General features: G+C 36.0%; 1 protein-coding gene across 1 annotated transcript; it reads left to right on the top strand.

The window, feature by feature from the left end:
• The first annotated feature begins 15,652 nt into the window (after positions 1–15,652).
• Positions 15,653–16,467, top strand: LOC116574210 (MICOS complex subunit MIC27-like). Its single transcript, XM_032314853.1, is given in 3 exon segments — positions 15,653–16,009; positions 16,012–16,211; positions 16,213–16,467. Coding segments are annotated over 3 exon segments (804 nt in total). The 5' UTR covers positions 15,653–15,660.
• Positions 16,468–16,698: the final 231 nt, after the last annotated feature.

Raw genomic sequence — 16,698 nt, 5'->3', positions numbered from 1 at the left:
TGCTTTCCTCTCTATATAGACAAGAATTAGATATCCATTTAGGGTTATGGGAAAACATAAATTAAAAAAGGACTAAATTCCCCAGAATATTGAGTTACTAATTTAACAAAACAAATATAAATATTTGCTTTGTTTCCATTTCAATAAAACCTATAGATGTGACAAGTTATGGCCTGAGATTTTCTTTCAATCTAAACTAAGCTTTCATATTTTCTACAGTAAATATTATAATTACAACACAGAAAAAAGTGGCTGCCACCTGCAAATCATTATGCTTTAAAATAGAAGCCTATCATGATAAAAATAAACTATTTAGAATAGTTTTAACTATACCAAATACTCATTCACACATAAACAGATAATCATGTATGTATATATGCAAGAAACACACACTTAAGGAGCAGTGTTAGAATGTTTTTACTAATAAAGGGAAATAAGAGTGTTACAGAGACAGTTTTTATATCAGAAGATATATCCTTCAGAAACAGTTTTATTTTTCAAATAAATCTCAGAATTTCAGGGTTTGAAAACTAAATACCTTTAATGCCTTTTTTAAGTAAAGATATTTAATCCAATTACATACCAAGTGCCTGGCTTGTCTCTATCATATTCACATAAGAAATCAGTCTGTTGAGGTGCCTGGGTGGCTCAGTTCTTTGGCATCTGACTTTGGTTCAGGTCATGATCCTAGGGTCCTAGGTTTGAGCCCTACATTGGGCTCCCTGCTCGGTGGGAAGCCTGCTTCTCCCTCTCCCACTCAGCCTGCTTGTGTTTCCTCTCTCGCTGTGTGTCTCTCTGTCAAATAAATAAAATCTTAATTTTTTTTCCCCCTGGACCAGTGCATTCCAGAGCCACATATTCTATCTTTATACAGGTTTAGGTGTTGGGCAACTTTCTCTTGAAATATGCCACCTCCTCTACCTTCTTTATATTATTATCTGATCACAAGTGCTGTTGAATGCCTGTTCTTAATATAGACAGTAAGCTAAAGACAGGTGGTATACATCCTAAGTTGCAGAGCTTGAACATGAGACTGCTGTTTTCTGCTGTATTATCCCCTATGTGCCATTTTAGTAGCTGTGATTAAAAAATGCAATTGGTGGGGCCCCTGGGTGGTTCAGTGGGTTAAGTCTCTGATCTCAGGATTCTGGGATCGAGACCCTCATTGGGCTCTCTGCTCAGCAAGGAGCCTGCTTCCCCCTCTCTCTTAGCAGACCTCTCTGTCTACTTGTGACCTCTCTCTCTTTGTTAAATAAATAAATAATGTCTTAAAAAATAAAAAAAAGGAAGAAAAGTCTACTAGACATACATTTCTCTGGTCTGCAGAATTAGAATCTATGCATATACACATATATACATATATATTTGTGTGTATGTATTTTTCATATATGCATATATAGCATGCACATATATTTTATGTATATATATCTCATCCCTAATGCTTATTTTTTATTGATTTTTATTTAGTTCTAAGGATGTAGATGTAGTAAGAGAATATGTAAATGATAATCAGCAGAGGAAGGAGTTTTTATCACCTAATGTCTAATGGTCTTAAAACTCTCATTAATGTTGCCTGTTTGTACTACTTTTATTTTTTTTTTAAGATTTTATTTATTTTGCAGAGAAGAGAGAAGGAAAAATCCTGAGCACAAGCAAGGGAGCGGCAAACAGAGGCAGAGCAAGAAGCAAGCGCCCTACTGGGCAAGGGGCTTGATGCGGAACTTGAACCCAGGACCCCGAGATCATGGCCTGAGCTGAAGGCAGATGCTTAACAGGCTGAGCCACCCAGGTGTCCCTGTGCTGTGTTTTTAATTCACATTTATAAATGCAGTTGTGTAAAACAAAGACTACCAACTTAAGATATCATTCAACTTTAACAAAAAACTTGCAGTCACATATACTTTCTATTTTTTTAAAAGACTTTATTTATTTATTTGACAGAGAGAGAGATCACAAGTAGGCAGAGAGGCAAGCTGAGAGGGGGTGGGGGGGAACAAGCTCCCTAATGAACAGAGAGCCTAATGCGGGGCTCAACCCCAGAATCCTGCGATCATGACCTGAACTCAGGGTAGAGGCTTAACCCACTGAGCCATCCAGGTGTCCCACCCCTCTTATTTTCTTATTTGCCTGCTGAGGTTCACTGAATTCCCACCACACTCAAGAAAGGCATGAAATATAAACTGTGACCAACAAACTTGACCTTCTGTTTTTTTCCCCCAGAGAGAGTAGTGTAGTATTGTAGTTTAACTTTTGCCCTTTATCTTTTTTTTTTTTTTTTGTAGTTTCAAGTTTTTATTTAATGTCTAGTTAATTAACATCTAGTCTAATATTAGTTTCAGGAGTAGAATTTAGTGATTCACCACTTACTTACAACACCCAGCACTCATTACAAGTGCCCTCCTTACTGTCCATCACCCATTTAACCCATCTCCCCTACGGCCCGCCTCCCTTCCAGCAATCCTCAGCTTGTCCTCCATAGTTAAGAATTTGTTTTATGTTCTGCCTCTCTTTTCCCCCCACCATGTTCACATGTTTCATTTCTTAAGTTCCACATATGAGTGAAACCATATGGTATTTGTCTTTTTTTCTTTCTTTTTTTTTTAAGACTTTATTTATTTATTTGACAGACAGAGATCACAAGCAGGCAGAGAGGCAGGCAGAGAGAGAGAGGAGGAAGCAGTCTCCCTGCTGAGCAGAAAGCCCAATGTGGGGCTCGATCCCAGGACCCTGGGGCCATGACCTGAGCCGAAGGCAGAGGCTTTAACCCGCTGAGCCACACAGGCACCCCAGTATTTATCTTTCTTTGGCTCATTTTGTTTAACATAATATACTGTAGGTCCATCCACATTGTTGCAAATGGCAAGATTTCATTCTTTTTCATGGCTGAGTAATATTCTTGTGTGTGTGTGTGTGTGTGTGTGTGTGTGTGCACGTGCGTGCGGGCATGTGTGAGTGTGTTTATACCACTTCTTTATTGATCCATCAGTCGGTGGACATTTGGGCTTTTTCCATTAATTTCACTATTGTTGATATGGTACTATGAACAACAGAGTGCATGTAACCCTTTGGATCAGTATTTTGTGTCTGTGGGTAAATACCTAGTAGTATAATTGCTGGATTGCGGTATAGTTCTATTTTTAACTTTGTGAGGAATGTCCGTGCTGTTTTCCAGAGTGGCTGCACCAGTTTGCATTCCCACCAACAGTGTAAGAGGGGCTCCCCTTTCTCTGCATGCTTGCCAACATCTGTTGTTTCCTGTGTTGTTAATTTAAGCCATTCCGACAGGTATGAGGTGGTATCTCATTGTAATTTTGATTTGTATTTCCCTGAAGATGAGTGATATTGAGCATCTTTTCATGTGTCTGTTAGTCAACTGTATGTCTTGTTTGGAAAAATGTCTATGCATGTCTTCTGCCTATTTTTTAACTGGATTATTTGTTTTTTAGATGTTGAGTTTAGTAGGTTCTTTGTAGATTTTTAAGATTAACCCTTTATCAGATATTTTATTTGCAGATATCTTCTCCCATTCCTAAGGCTGCCTTTTAGTTTTATTGATTGTTTCCTTTGCTATGGAGAAGCTGTTCATCTTAATGAAGTCCCAGTAGTTCATCTTTGCTTTTGTTTCCCTTGCCTCTGGAGAAGTGTCTAGTAAGAAGTTGCTATGGCTGATGTCAAAAAGGTTACTGCCTTTGTTCTTCTCGAGGATTTTGATGGTTTCCTATCTCACATTTAGGTCTTTCATCCATTTTAAATTTATTTTTGTATGTGGTGTAAGAGAGTGGTCCAGTTTCATTCTTCTGCATGTTGCTGTCCCGTTTTCCCAACACCATTTGTTGAAGGGTTGGTCTTTTTCCTATTGAATGTTCTTTCCTGCTTTGTTAAAGATTAGATGACCATATAATTGTGGATCTAGTTCTGGGTTTTCTATTCTGTTCCCTTGATCTATGTGTCTATTTTTATGCCAGTACCGTACTGTCTTGATCCCTTCAACTTTATAATATACCTTGGAAGTCTAGAATTGTGATGCCTCCAGCTTTGCTTTTCTTTTTCAAGATCACTTTGGCTATTCAGGGGCTTTTGTGTTTCCATACACGTTTTTAGATTATTTGTTCTAGCTCTGTGAAGAATGCTGATGGTATTTTGGTAGGGATTGAGTTAAATACATAGATTGCTTTTGGTAGTATAGACATATTAACAATATTTGTTCTTCAAATCCATGAGCATGGGATGTTTTTCCATTTTTGCATGTTATCTTCAGTTTTTTTCATAGTGCTCTATAGTTTTCAGAGAACAGGTCTTTTATCTTTTTGTTTAGGTTTATTCCTAGGTATCAGATGGTTTTTGGTGCAATTGTAATTGGGACCAATTCCTTGATTTCTTTTTCTGCTGCTTCATTATTAGTGTATAGAAATAAAACAGAGTTTTGTACATTGATTTTTGTATTCTTTGACTTTGCTGAATTTGATATGAGTTCTAGCAGTTTTTTGGGACGTCTTTAAGGTTTTCATATCATCTGCAAATAGGGGAAGTTTGACTTCTTTGTCACTTCTTTGGATTCCTTTTATTTCTTTTTGTTGTCTGATTCTGAGACTAGGAAATCCAATACTATATTAAATAACAATGGTGAAAGTGGACATCATTGTCATATTTCTGACTGCAAAGGAAAAGCTCTCAGTTTTTCCCCACTGAGGATGATATTAGCTGTGGGTCTTTTGTATATGGCCTTTATGATGTTGAGGTATGTTCCCTCTATTCCCGTTTGTTGAGTTTTCATCAAGAATGGGTATGGTGCTTTGTCAAATGCTTTTTCTGCATCTATTGAGAGGATCATATGGTTCTTATCTGTTCTTTTATTGATGTGGTATATCAGATTGACTTGTGATTATTGAACCAAACTTGCAGCCCAGGAATAAATCCTAGTTGATTGGGTTGAATGATTATTTTAATGTATTGTTTAATTTGATTTCGTAGTATTTTATTAAGAATTTTTGCCCTCTAAAGTCATACTGTCTGCCTTCAAATTCTGGTTCTTAGGATATATTATTCTTAACCTCACTGTGCCTCAGTTTCCTCAGCTATATGAAAAAAATAATGCTATAATACCTAATTCAGGGTCATTAATAATTGCATATTTGCACAATATGCAAATATATGAAAAATGATACTCAGAATAATATCTGAAATACTGTAATCTCAGTAAACTTTAGGTTCTATCCTCCTTTAATTCATGTAATATTGATATTTTACTTTGTGGTTTTCAATGAATTTCCTTAAGATATGATATAATATTATTCTGTGAGAGATGTATTCTGTGTCTTTTTCACAAAGTAGGAGGTATCAAAATCACAGGAGATGAAGATAAGAATTGAATGCTGCACAGGGAAAAGCATTTACATTTCCTATCGATGAAAAAAAAACAGAGATGTGCCAACTCTGTATAAAGAAAGCATGCCTGCTTCTAAGATGTAATAATACAGTAAAGAAAATCTCCCCAAAATCCACATCTAGCAAGTTGAACAAAAACCTGTACATCCAATATGTAGCGTTTCAAGTAATAACATAGCATATTAAAGGGGAAAACATGGAGGGGCTGAGAAGCTACATTGCTTGTGTATATACTGGTTATACAGGATCCTCTTTAGGCGGGTGCTTGATGTATGTGTGTGTGTGTGTGTGTACTTTATATAGTGAATCATGTATTTTATATGATATGAAATAGTGAACTGTTTCAACTATAGTGAATTAGTGGGACTTCCATGACAACTGACATTTGTAAAGTACCTGGAATAGTGGCTAGTATATCATGAATGTTATTTATGTTCTGTTAAATAAAATGAATAGGACACTGGTTTTAAAAAAAAGTGTTGAGATTAGTTTTCAATTTACAATTTGAAACAAGGAATTTTTACTTCTAGATGAGAAGTTTTTAAACAATTTTTTTTCAATAGTTTGTGTAAACCCAAGTTATGGGTGGTATTAAACAATTCAGATGGCCACTCTCTCCTCCATACATATTGTAACTCAAAGGATGGTGATCTGATTCAGGGATCTGTGTATTAGCGAACACTAAATAGTTGTGGTCCAGGATGTAGATCTGACAACACTTTGAGGAAATCTGCTGTGGGATAGTGTGAACCAAGTTATACGAGCTTGAGTCACTGTTATTATCTCTAGAGTCTCTTTTTTTTCTAACAGGGAAGAGGAAAACTGGAACATTCTGGATGCTATAGAAAACACCTTCTCTTGTTGTCTTTCTCTCAATGTGCCCAATTAGTTTTCAGCTCTGTGGATTTTTGCCAGCTGTGTTTAGCGGAGGGGTTATCTGACCATGAATGAAAGGAGAAAGAAGGGTGGACTCTCTATTCCACCCAAACTGAGAAATATAGATGTGACCTCTTCTAGGTTACAATTGAAGTGAAAAGTGGCTTTATGGCTTCACAACCAATGAAGAGCAAAAGGAAGTACAAGTGGACATGCTCCTGCAGACAGGGCAGCCCCTGATCAGGAGCAGCACAGGCTACCCCACGCTGGACTGAGCCACAAACAGTGGCATTTTTTCTGAAAAAGAATTCATTCTGAGTACTGAAAACCTGCCCCAATGTCTGTAGTACCTTCAGCTAAGCACATTTGGGTAAAATCTCATAGAGATATATTTGCTTCTTGAACAACACTTCTGGAATTATTTGAAACATAGGACGAACTTGTGTCACAAAATTATTTTAACTTCCCCAAAATATATTCACCTTCTCCATGTGCTGAATCTGGAATCAAGTGTTTTTCATGACTGAATTCTTACAGATTTGTTGTTGTGAGACCCCTACTGAGTATGCTTATTTGTCTCTTCTCCAGTAAAGGTACCATTTCCCACAATGGTGGGTGTTCTAGGGAATTGCATTGCAATCTAATGAGTTTGTAGTCAATACATTTTATCAAAAGCAAGTTGTCAAGTCCCTGTGTATTTGCATATAAACCATGATTCTTCTTAAACTCTTCCCCATTCCAAAGAAGGAATGGAGAGAGATTTAATCCATTTTTTAAAAAAGATTTTATTTATTTATTTGAGAGAGCCTTAAAAGAGATCACAAGAAGGGGCGGGGGTGGGGGAGAAGCAGACTCCCTGCTGAGCTGGGAGCCCAGTGCAGGACAGGATCACAGGACCCCAGGATCATGACCTGAGCCAAAGGCAGATGATTAACCAGCTGAGCCACCCAAGTGCCCTAATCTATTTTTTTCTGAAGATATATCTGCTCTTTCTTCTTTTCTTCAAAGCTATTTGTTGATTTCAACACACACACAGGAAGGACACCATCACCCTGTGCCATGTACTCATGTGGAAAACCAAACTTAAATTTACAAGTTCACTTTCCAGGGTCTCTTCCTTCCCAGGTTAATTAGATCATCCTTATGGTCTAATTTTGGCCTTAGCTTCTTGGGTATCTAGCCCATCCCCATGCCAATCCTCTGTCCTATTATAATGTCAAAAACAAAAGTAGTTTCTGTTTATATCTGCTTGTCAGAATTCTAACCATCCTTTAATACCATGCCGATTGCCATATATTTATTTTTGAATACTAGGATCACTGAGCCAATTGTATTCTTTCCCACAAAATATGGCAACTATTGTCATTTATCATCATCTGCAAGAAATATATAATCATCTGCATTTTTAATCTATTTTTCCTTTATATAATTTTTATTACCTCCATTTCATTCCCAGTGTTGTCCATGTGTGCACATAAAGCAGTAAGTGAATGTTTGTTGGAATGTTTTTATTCACATATATATGGTTATTATTTTATTCATAGTAACTTCAGTTGTGTTCTCTAAAAAGTATTCATGTACTTGAAAATAAATGTATTCCATATGAATAAAATACATTCTATATTAATACATAGAAATGTAAGATATGCAATTAATCATATAGAAAGTTAAATGAGAACAAATATTCATTATTAAGAATAGATACCCAATCATCCTAGACATTGATTACAAATTTTAATTTGCTCTGTGAATGAACAAAAAAGATTGTTCAGTTTACAGTAGTATGGGCTTGTGATTGCATAGCTATATACTTTCTACTTTGATAGTAAATCAACAGTGATCTGTGAACTAGGGAAGAAAAAGATTCCCTATGTAGTTTACTATATGAATGCACTTGTTTATGAATCTTTGTGTAGCCACATACAAGGTGTGCAATCTTGGGCAAGTTCTTTAATTAGTGCTTAAATGTTCTCCTTGGTTTAAAGAGGAGAGCATAGTATGTAGCTCATAAGAGTATTTTGAGTGTTAAGTATTTTAATTCATTTTAATTCACACCTAAAACATTACATGATATAGTTATAACCTGAGAAGTGTTAGTTAGTTACTAAAGACTTATTATTTACCAGTTATTGGCCAGGATGAAAACATGAATGTCCCAACAGTCCTGAAAGAGAGGTATTGCTTATTTGGTAGATGTTTAAATGCCCATTCTTTTTCTCATTTACTCACCAAGTATTTCTTGAGCAGCTATTATGTTCCTAGTGTTGTCATAGGTATAAAGTTGATGGGTGAATTCCCTGCCACTATGCAACTTATATTCTACAGGTGGGGAGAGAAGTAAATGACCGTACCAATAAGCTAATGCCATAACATTAGATAAAGAAAGACTGTGAATTCAGTCAAAGGAATAAAAAATGGCCATAGACATCCTATAGACTGGGGGATCATTCACCCAGATTAGAAATAATGAGGAGGAGTTAGTCATGGGGAGATTTAGGATTGGATTTTTTCTCGAGGGAGGAAACAATAACATATGCAGAGAACACAAAAAAGGAAATAAAAACTTCGGTGTATGTGAGTGTCAGAAGGAAGTCCACGGGCTGCAGGTTGGTGTCTGGGGTGCTGAAGTAGGAGGTGAGGTTGAGGAAGCAGGCAGTGGCCCTGTATTGGTCTGTATTGCCTTCAAGCAAGAGGAAGAAGTTTGGATTTTATGTCAAGGCAATAGAGTACCGCTCGAGGGTTTTTAAGAAAAAAAAAACATAATCTGATTTGTGTGGTAAAATTTCATGCTGACTGCTGTGTGGAGAATGGATTATAAGAGTGGAAATGAGAAGGCACAGACAAGCATTAAGAAGCGGTTCCAGTTATCCAGATGTAAGGGAGTGGTGGCTTGGTTAGGAAGTCAGAGAATATATTTGGGAACATTGATTTACTTAGAAACCCCACTCCAGAAGGAAATCTCACCCTTTGTAATTTAATAAGTGCTTGATGCTAATTAATGAATTACAGCACGGTTCTCTGAATAGAATGAGAGGTTAGAAGGATAATCAGAGTTTAAGATAGAATTTGACAGCTGGTATCAATAGATCAGACTATGGCTGTATGACACCGTATCAACTATCTAAGGTTTGAATGGCATACTGTACAGTATTTGATATATTTTTATCATCCACCACCACTCCCTGTAGCAAAATAATTTATTTTTCACTGTTTAAACACATGAATGACATCTGTTACCAGTTTGAAAGTTTCAACATTCCTGGTAGAAATGGGGAAGCAGAACTTTTAGAAAATAAACTGAATGTTTTGAGTACTGTCACAAAGGTAGAAGGTTGTTGGGGAAGAAAAGAGCCATTTTTTTTATAGGAACACTGGTTTATTTACAAATGTTTAAATTATAAGTCTCTTAAAAATAAATTAGAAGTCTCTAAGTGATATGCATTAAAATCCTGTTATATTAATTTGGACTTAACATGAGGGGCAACTGATATTATTGTAAGTGAAAAAATATTCACTTACTTCTGCATTACCTAGGAAACACCAGAATTGAAAGCTCTGTTTACATGGACATTTATTGAGCATTTATTACATACTAGCTCTAGACTAGAAAAATCAAAGAGTTTTTCGTTTTTTTATTTGAAGGGACCCAGACATAACCTGATCTTTTGAATATAGGATGGAAAACAGGGGGAAAAAAGAAAAAAAAAAAAAAAAAAGAGGCACAGAAGGATACCCACAGCACAGCAGGAAGGTAATTGCTCTGGCTTCCACACTTAAGGTGGACTTGGTAGAAGAGATGGAGCCTGAGGACTCTTGAGGAAGTTACTAAGAGCGTAGTAGGTAAAGAAAAGTGGTCAAGGGCTTTCCTGGAAAGGGGAATAGTATGACTAAAAGAACAGTGGCCTGAGAAGTATGATGAGTGAAACAAAGTGACAAATACTTGCATATTGTAAGAACATAGTGGAGAACTGTGAGATTTGATGCTACGGTGCATCTAAGGAAAATTTCTTGTTGTTGGTTGACTTTATTGACTTTATCTGTCATAGGGATTGGCTGAAGAGTTATAAGCCAATGAGATCTCAAGGATTTTTTAGTATCTGCCCACAAGGAAAATGAAAATTAAAATATCAGATTATCATTTAGTGCTTTTACATTAATATTAATTATACCTACCTCTACACAAAACTTGAAATATGTGTATCCAATAGTAATGACTCAAATATATGTGTGTGTATATATAAATACATATACGTGCATATATACACGTTTATACATACACGCATGTATATACGTATATACAAACACACATGACTAACATTTGAGATCATAAATAGATGTTAAGCTCTGCCCTAAGTACTTTACTATCTTATCTGATTTGTGTTTCCATATAATGTTGTAGTTGATGGTCTTTTTATATTGTTTTTAGCTGCCAGTGCTTTTTCTTAGGTATGTATAAAACAAGGGTAATTACCAAGGGTAATTCTAGCTAAAAAATTCTAGAGAGAGGACTCCTGCTCTTTTTAGTCCACTCTTTCTAAATCTAGTATTTGAAGCTCTCTGCCTTATTAATTTACCAGACATTCAATGGACGCTACTTATCAGAGTAGTTTACTAGGGTAGCCATAACAATGTACAGCAAACTGGGTGGCTTTGTCAGTGAAAAATAGAATTGGACAGAGTAAAATAGGCAAGTAAGACTTTATTCAAGACTAATGCAATAAGGATGAAAGATTGAACTCAAGTTTGTTCAGACAAAAGGCAGGAAAGTTTTGTGAGATTAAGAGTCACTTATGGTTTGGGTTGGGAGAGGGGGGTGGGGTTATGGACATTGGGGAGGGTATGTTCTATGGTGAGTGCTGTGAAGTGTGTAAACCTGGTGATTCACAGACCTGTACCCCTGGGGATAAAAATATATGTTTATAAAAAATATAAATTTAAAAAAATTTGTTTTAAAAAAAGGCAGGAAAGTTTTTCAGCAGTGGGATAAGCTACTGGAAAAGTACAAGACAATGGAAGATAGATTGGCCAATGTGATTAGGTCATCCATGTTTTTCAGTTCCTGCTTAAAGAAGTCTCTCAGCCTGAGGATATTGGGACCCTATTTTTCTTGATATCTACATTTCAAAGGAATGTCTCCCATGTCTTTGAGAAAGAGGAGGGGAAAAGATTTACATCTCTAAGGGGTAGAGAATAAAAAGTAAATAATTGCAAGTTTTCTAAAGTAAATGAGCTAAAATAAGCTCAGGAATAAAGAGTCAGGAAGAAACCTGCCTAAAGTTTAGTCAAGCTGAGGGGACTATTAAGGTTGTCTTAGTCAGCTTAAAGAGAAATCTATTGTCTCACAGTTGGGGTGGCTAGAAGTCTGAGATCAAGGTGTCAGTAGGGTTCCTTCTGAGAGCCATAGAGGAGCTTCTGGCTTCTCTCTTAGCTTCTGTGGGTTTGCTGGCAATCTTTGGCATTCCCCTGGCTTCTGCCGCATCACCTTGATCTCTCCCTTCATCTTTGTATAGTGTTCTTCCTGTGTGCCTGTCAGTGTCCAAATATCCCCTTTTAATAAGGACATAGGTCTTATTGGATTAGGGGCCTATCCTACTCCAGTATGACTTCATCCTAACTAATGATATCTTCAACAATCCTATTTTCAAATAATGTCACATTCTGAGATACTGGGGGTTAGGACTTTCAATATATAAAACACAATCCAGCCCATAATGTGTAGTATTTATGAGTTAAAGGGCACATTTAATAACTCAGATGGCTCCTGCATATTGGGAATTAACACTTAAATGGATTCCCACTGCAACGTAAGACTCTGAGTCATTTGGTTTCATGTATAATGAAGTGGACATTTATTTTAATTAAAGTTTTTAACATATATATATGCTCTCTGATTAATAACCCTTTATTTTAGAGAGAATGACTACAAATAAATATTTAATAGTAATTGCTATAGTAAAGTTTTCTAGTTATGTCTAAAAATGAAGAGTTATTTCCCCTGACACATATTTAATATCTGTATATTTAGTATGTGACATATATTTAATATCTCTATATTAAATATATAGTATTAGGTGCTCCATGACTGGAATATAAGTCCGTGATGGGATTTTTTATAGGATTTTTACAGGATTTTGACTTATGCAGTTAAATCTCAATTAATGTATATGAAGTACATTTCCAATTAAAAATGTACAGTCAAGAAAGGAAAACAATGTATCTAACTTTCTTAGATATACACGTTTCTTAGTTTAATCAAAGTAATATTGACTAGAAAGATGTCTGTTATTTCAGTGTAAATCATTGTATCTCTGTGTAAATATTTTTGTGTTGTCCTTGTTATTTGAGTTCACACAGATTTTTATAAAAGATGTGATTTGTTCTATCGTGTTTAACCACAATGAAAAGTTGATCCCTAAGCCTGTTTTATTTATTTTTTTCTCTGTTTCTAAGGGATACTCAGGTTCAGTAGGAGACGACAGAAGAACAAGATGATGGAGCAGTGGCAGGCGGAACCAAGGGTGTGATTATGTCAACAACAAAAGCAAACTTGAAGAAGAAGAACAAAGCAAAGCAGTTGAAAATGTCTCAGTACATGGTAGGTGAAAACAGTGTAATAAAGGGTCAACCTTAGTGGGAAGAAAGGAAGATAGATAGATAGATGTATAGATATATAGATATCAGAGAAAATAGTTTTCTCAAGTATCTTAGAAACAAAGAAAAGTAAAATATCCTTTTGGAAGGAATTTGTGATGTAATTGGATAATCTTTAAAATAGAAAGTAGCATTTTTTTTTGTTTGCTTGTTTGTTTGTTTTTGCATGGGATAATGTGGTTATACCCAAATAAAGTTTCTTATAAATAATTTAATTTAGAATGACAGAAATGAGTTGTACAGTCCTGGCTGAAAAATAGTTGGTATTGAAAGGAAAAGGAGTTCAATTTTGAATCCCTGTTCCAAGCTGTGAGTAGAAAGTAAATGGAAGGCTCCTCGGGAGGGAGAAAATGTTGAGGCCAAAATGAAAGCCAGTGGATTTTTTTCACTCTTGTATTGAAGTTTCAAGTGTTTCAAGGATTGTAACAAAAGTCCTTTGTTGAAAAGAAATTAAAATGTAGGAGAAATAAAATCTAAAATGCTGATTACTGGCCATGGTCTAACACTAACTTTCCTTGGGCCGTGTCTTCTATTTTAGCAATGTGGTTTTATGGTTTTCTTAAATTGTGATGTTTGGTAATCCTTATACTGTAGTACTTTTTATATTTAAAGAGTTACATGGATTATTTTATACCACATTAGATTATGTGCTTTTTATCTGAAGTGTCTTGATTTTTTCTGAATTTCATAAAATTAGAGAAAAAAATTATATCATTTATCATGGTTTCTGTGAATGAAGGTTTTGCTTCACTTTGGGACTATCCAGTCTAGATACATATGGGGAAATTGCTTAACTAAGCAAATGTTTGTGATATAAACTCAGGTAAGTGTTGTGGCACCTGGGTGGCCCAGTCATTTAAGCCCCTGCCTTTGGCTCAGTTCATGATCCTGGGGTCCTGGGGTTGAGCCCTGAATCAGGCTACCCGCTCGGCAGGGAGTCTGCTTCTCCCTCTCGCTTCCCCTGCTGTGCTCACCTGCTTTCTTTCTCTTTCTCTCAAATAAATAAATAAAATATTTTTATTATTTTTTAAAGATTTTATTTATTTATTTGACAGACAGAGATCGCAAGTAGACAGAGAGGCAGGCAAAGAGAGAGAGAAGGAAGCAGGCTCCTGGCTGAGCAGAGAGCCCGATGCGGGGCTCATTCCCAGGACCCTGAGATCATGACCTGAGCTGAAGGCAGAGGCTTTAACCCACTGAGCCACCCAGGTGCCCCATAAATAAAATATTTTTTAAAAAATCAGACAAGTGTTAGTTAGTGAATGATATGAAATGACTGAGTCCTTGAACCATTGTGAAACAAGCAGCAGATGGAACTACTTGGGATTTACTATGACTAATAGGGCAAATCCTCCTTAGTAACCTGAAGATCTGCAGAAGCTATTTCTGATTTATTTGTGATAATGTGAACTCTGTATAAAGGAAGAGTTAGATGGCAATTTTTAGGTGTTGACATATGTCATTTTCCTATCTAGGGTACCAAGATGTTATATGTTGAATGTGTGACATTTATGGAAATCCACGTGTACTCTCAGTAGCACATTTTAAATAATGTTTGGTAGTTTGGATTCAAAATTCAGATTATGTGAGTAAATACCAGGAAACAGTTGAAAAAGTATGGGAATGGAACATTTATCATAAATATGTGTGTGATAAATTCATGTTGCAGGGGTCAATATCTTACTGATTTCTATTTAATAATAATAATAATAATATCTTCTCACTGAAGCATGTGGTGAATCACATTTGAACAAGAAAAGGGGAAGGACTCCAAAGTCTTACATTATGGGAGAAAATAGGAAATGTGTACTTTAGAGATTGAATTAACTCTATAAAATGAGATAAAGAATTTCCAAAGGTAGGATAAATCAATATGCTTGAGCCATATTTTATAGAGTAAGACATTAGGATTCTTCATAACAAGAAGAAAGTATTCAAGGGCCTATAAAATTTTGATGACAAGGATTTCTGTTTTAATATGTGAATCTTATGAAGCCCTCTTTTTCATCTCTCCAGTGCTTTTATTTTATTTTTATGTCATTTCTCTTTATTTGTATACTTGGCATAGTGAATACAGAACTTTATGCTTGCTCATTTTTTGAACAATAATGCATAATTCTAAATATTACTTAAAGTGAGCATGTAAAAATTTCGAAGAGAATAAAGAATAAATTAAGAGGTAGGGAGATCATTTACAAAGGTCATGGCAATTTTATTTGTATGTTGAAAAATCTTAATGAAGACCATCAAACTACATAGCTTCTTGATTTCAAGCTTTATTATAAAATGATGGCAGTTGAAATAGTATGTTACTGACATAAAAACAGATGTAGAACAATGAAACAGAATCAGGAGCCCAGAAATAAACCTATGCATATACAGTCAATGAGTATTTGACATTGGAGCCAAGAATACTCCAATTGAGAAAAGACACTCTCTTCCATAAATTGTGCTGAAAATATTGCATATTCATAGGTAAAAGAATGAAACTAGGCTCTTATCTTATACCACTCATAAAAATTAACTAGAAATAGGGGTGCCTGGGTGGCTCAGTCATTTAAGCATCCAAGTCTTGATTTCAGCTCAGGTCATGGTCTCGGGGTTGTGAGATTGAGCTTCACATTGGGCTGTGCACGAGGAGTGGAGCCTGCTTACGATTCTCTCTCTCCTTTTCTCTTTCCCACTCCCCCTGCTCTCTCTCTCCCCCTACCATAAAATTCCTAGTTAAAAACATAGAAGGTCACAGATATGGTGGCCGTTAGGATGGGAAAGCTGGCAACCATACCTATAGGTCTGATATGTGCATCTATAACTGTGCTTGCAGCTAAAGAAGAAAAATACAAAAAACAGCTAGTAAAACCAGAGCAGCTTCCCATATATACTGCACCACCTCTGCAGTCTAAATATGTTGAAGAGCAGCCTGGTCATTTAGAAATGGGCTTTGCATCCATCCGCAGTACAACTGGTCGTTATATTGGCTGGTGCAAGGGTGTTTATGTGTTTGTGAAAAATAGGATAATGGTTACAGTACAATTTGGAAAAGATGCATATATCTACCTGAAGAATCCACCTCAAGATTTTCTTCCAAAACTTGGAGTGTTACAGTTTCAGGATTGGCAGGCTTGGTTTCAGCAAGAAAAGGTTCTAGGTTTAAGAAAATTGCATATCCACTGGGACTGGCCACCTTAGGAGCAACTGTTTGCTACCCAGTTCAGTCAGTAATAATTGCAAAGGTAACTGGGAAAAAGGCATATACTATAAGCCAGCAAATTTATGAAGCAGTTAAATCATTGTGGACGAAAAAGCAACAAAGAAGAATCACTTCCTAAACCTAAAGGAAAATCGAAGCTAGGAAATTCTGCTGCCCTAGAAATACCTGCAAAAACAACTGACAGCCTGAAATATTCAGTGTCCTTGCCAGTTGAACTCAGCTCTGAAACAAAGACAAAATCAGAATCCACCTCAGGTGCCACACAGTTTATGCCTGACCCCAAGCTCATGGATCACGGACAGTCCCATCCAGAAGATGTAGATATGTACAGCACTAGAAGCTGAAATCCTCTGCATAGAGAACTACAAGATGTATGAAGTTGAAAATAATGATGGAAATATCATGTAAAGGGTAACTGACACAGAGTATAACTTTTTTTGGGGGGGGTGTAACAAAAGAGAAAAACAAGTTTTTCTCTCACATCTTCTAATGTAATGTACAGTTTGACCAACCACATAAGAGATTAAAACACAAACTGTGAATTTAATCCAAACAATATTAAGTGATTGATGAAG

Source organism: Mustela erminea, chromosome 15 (genome assembly GCF_009829155.1).
Source record: "Mustela erminea isolate mMusErm1 chromosome 15, mMusErm1.Pri, whole genome shotgun sequence".
NCBI classification, from domain to species: domain Eukaryota; kingdom Metazoa; phylum Chordata; class Mammalia; order Carnivora; family Mustelidae; genus Mustela; species Mustela erminea.
This window is presented reverse-complemented; position numbering and strand designations above follow the sequence as displayed.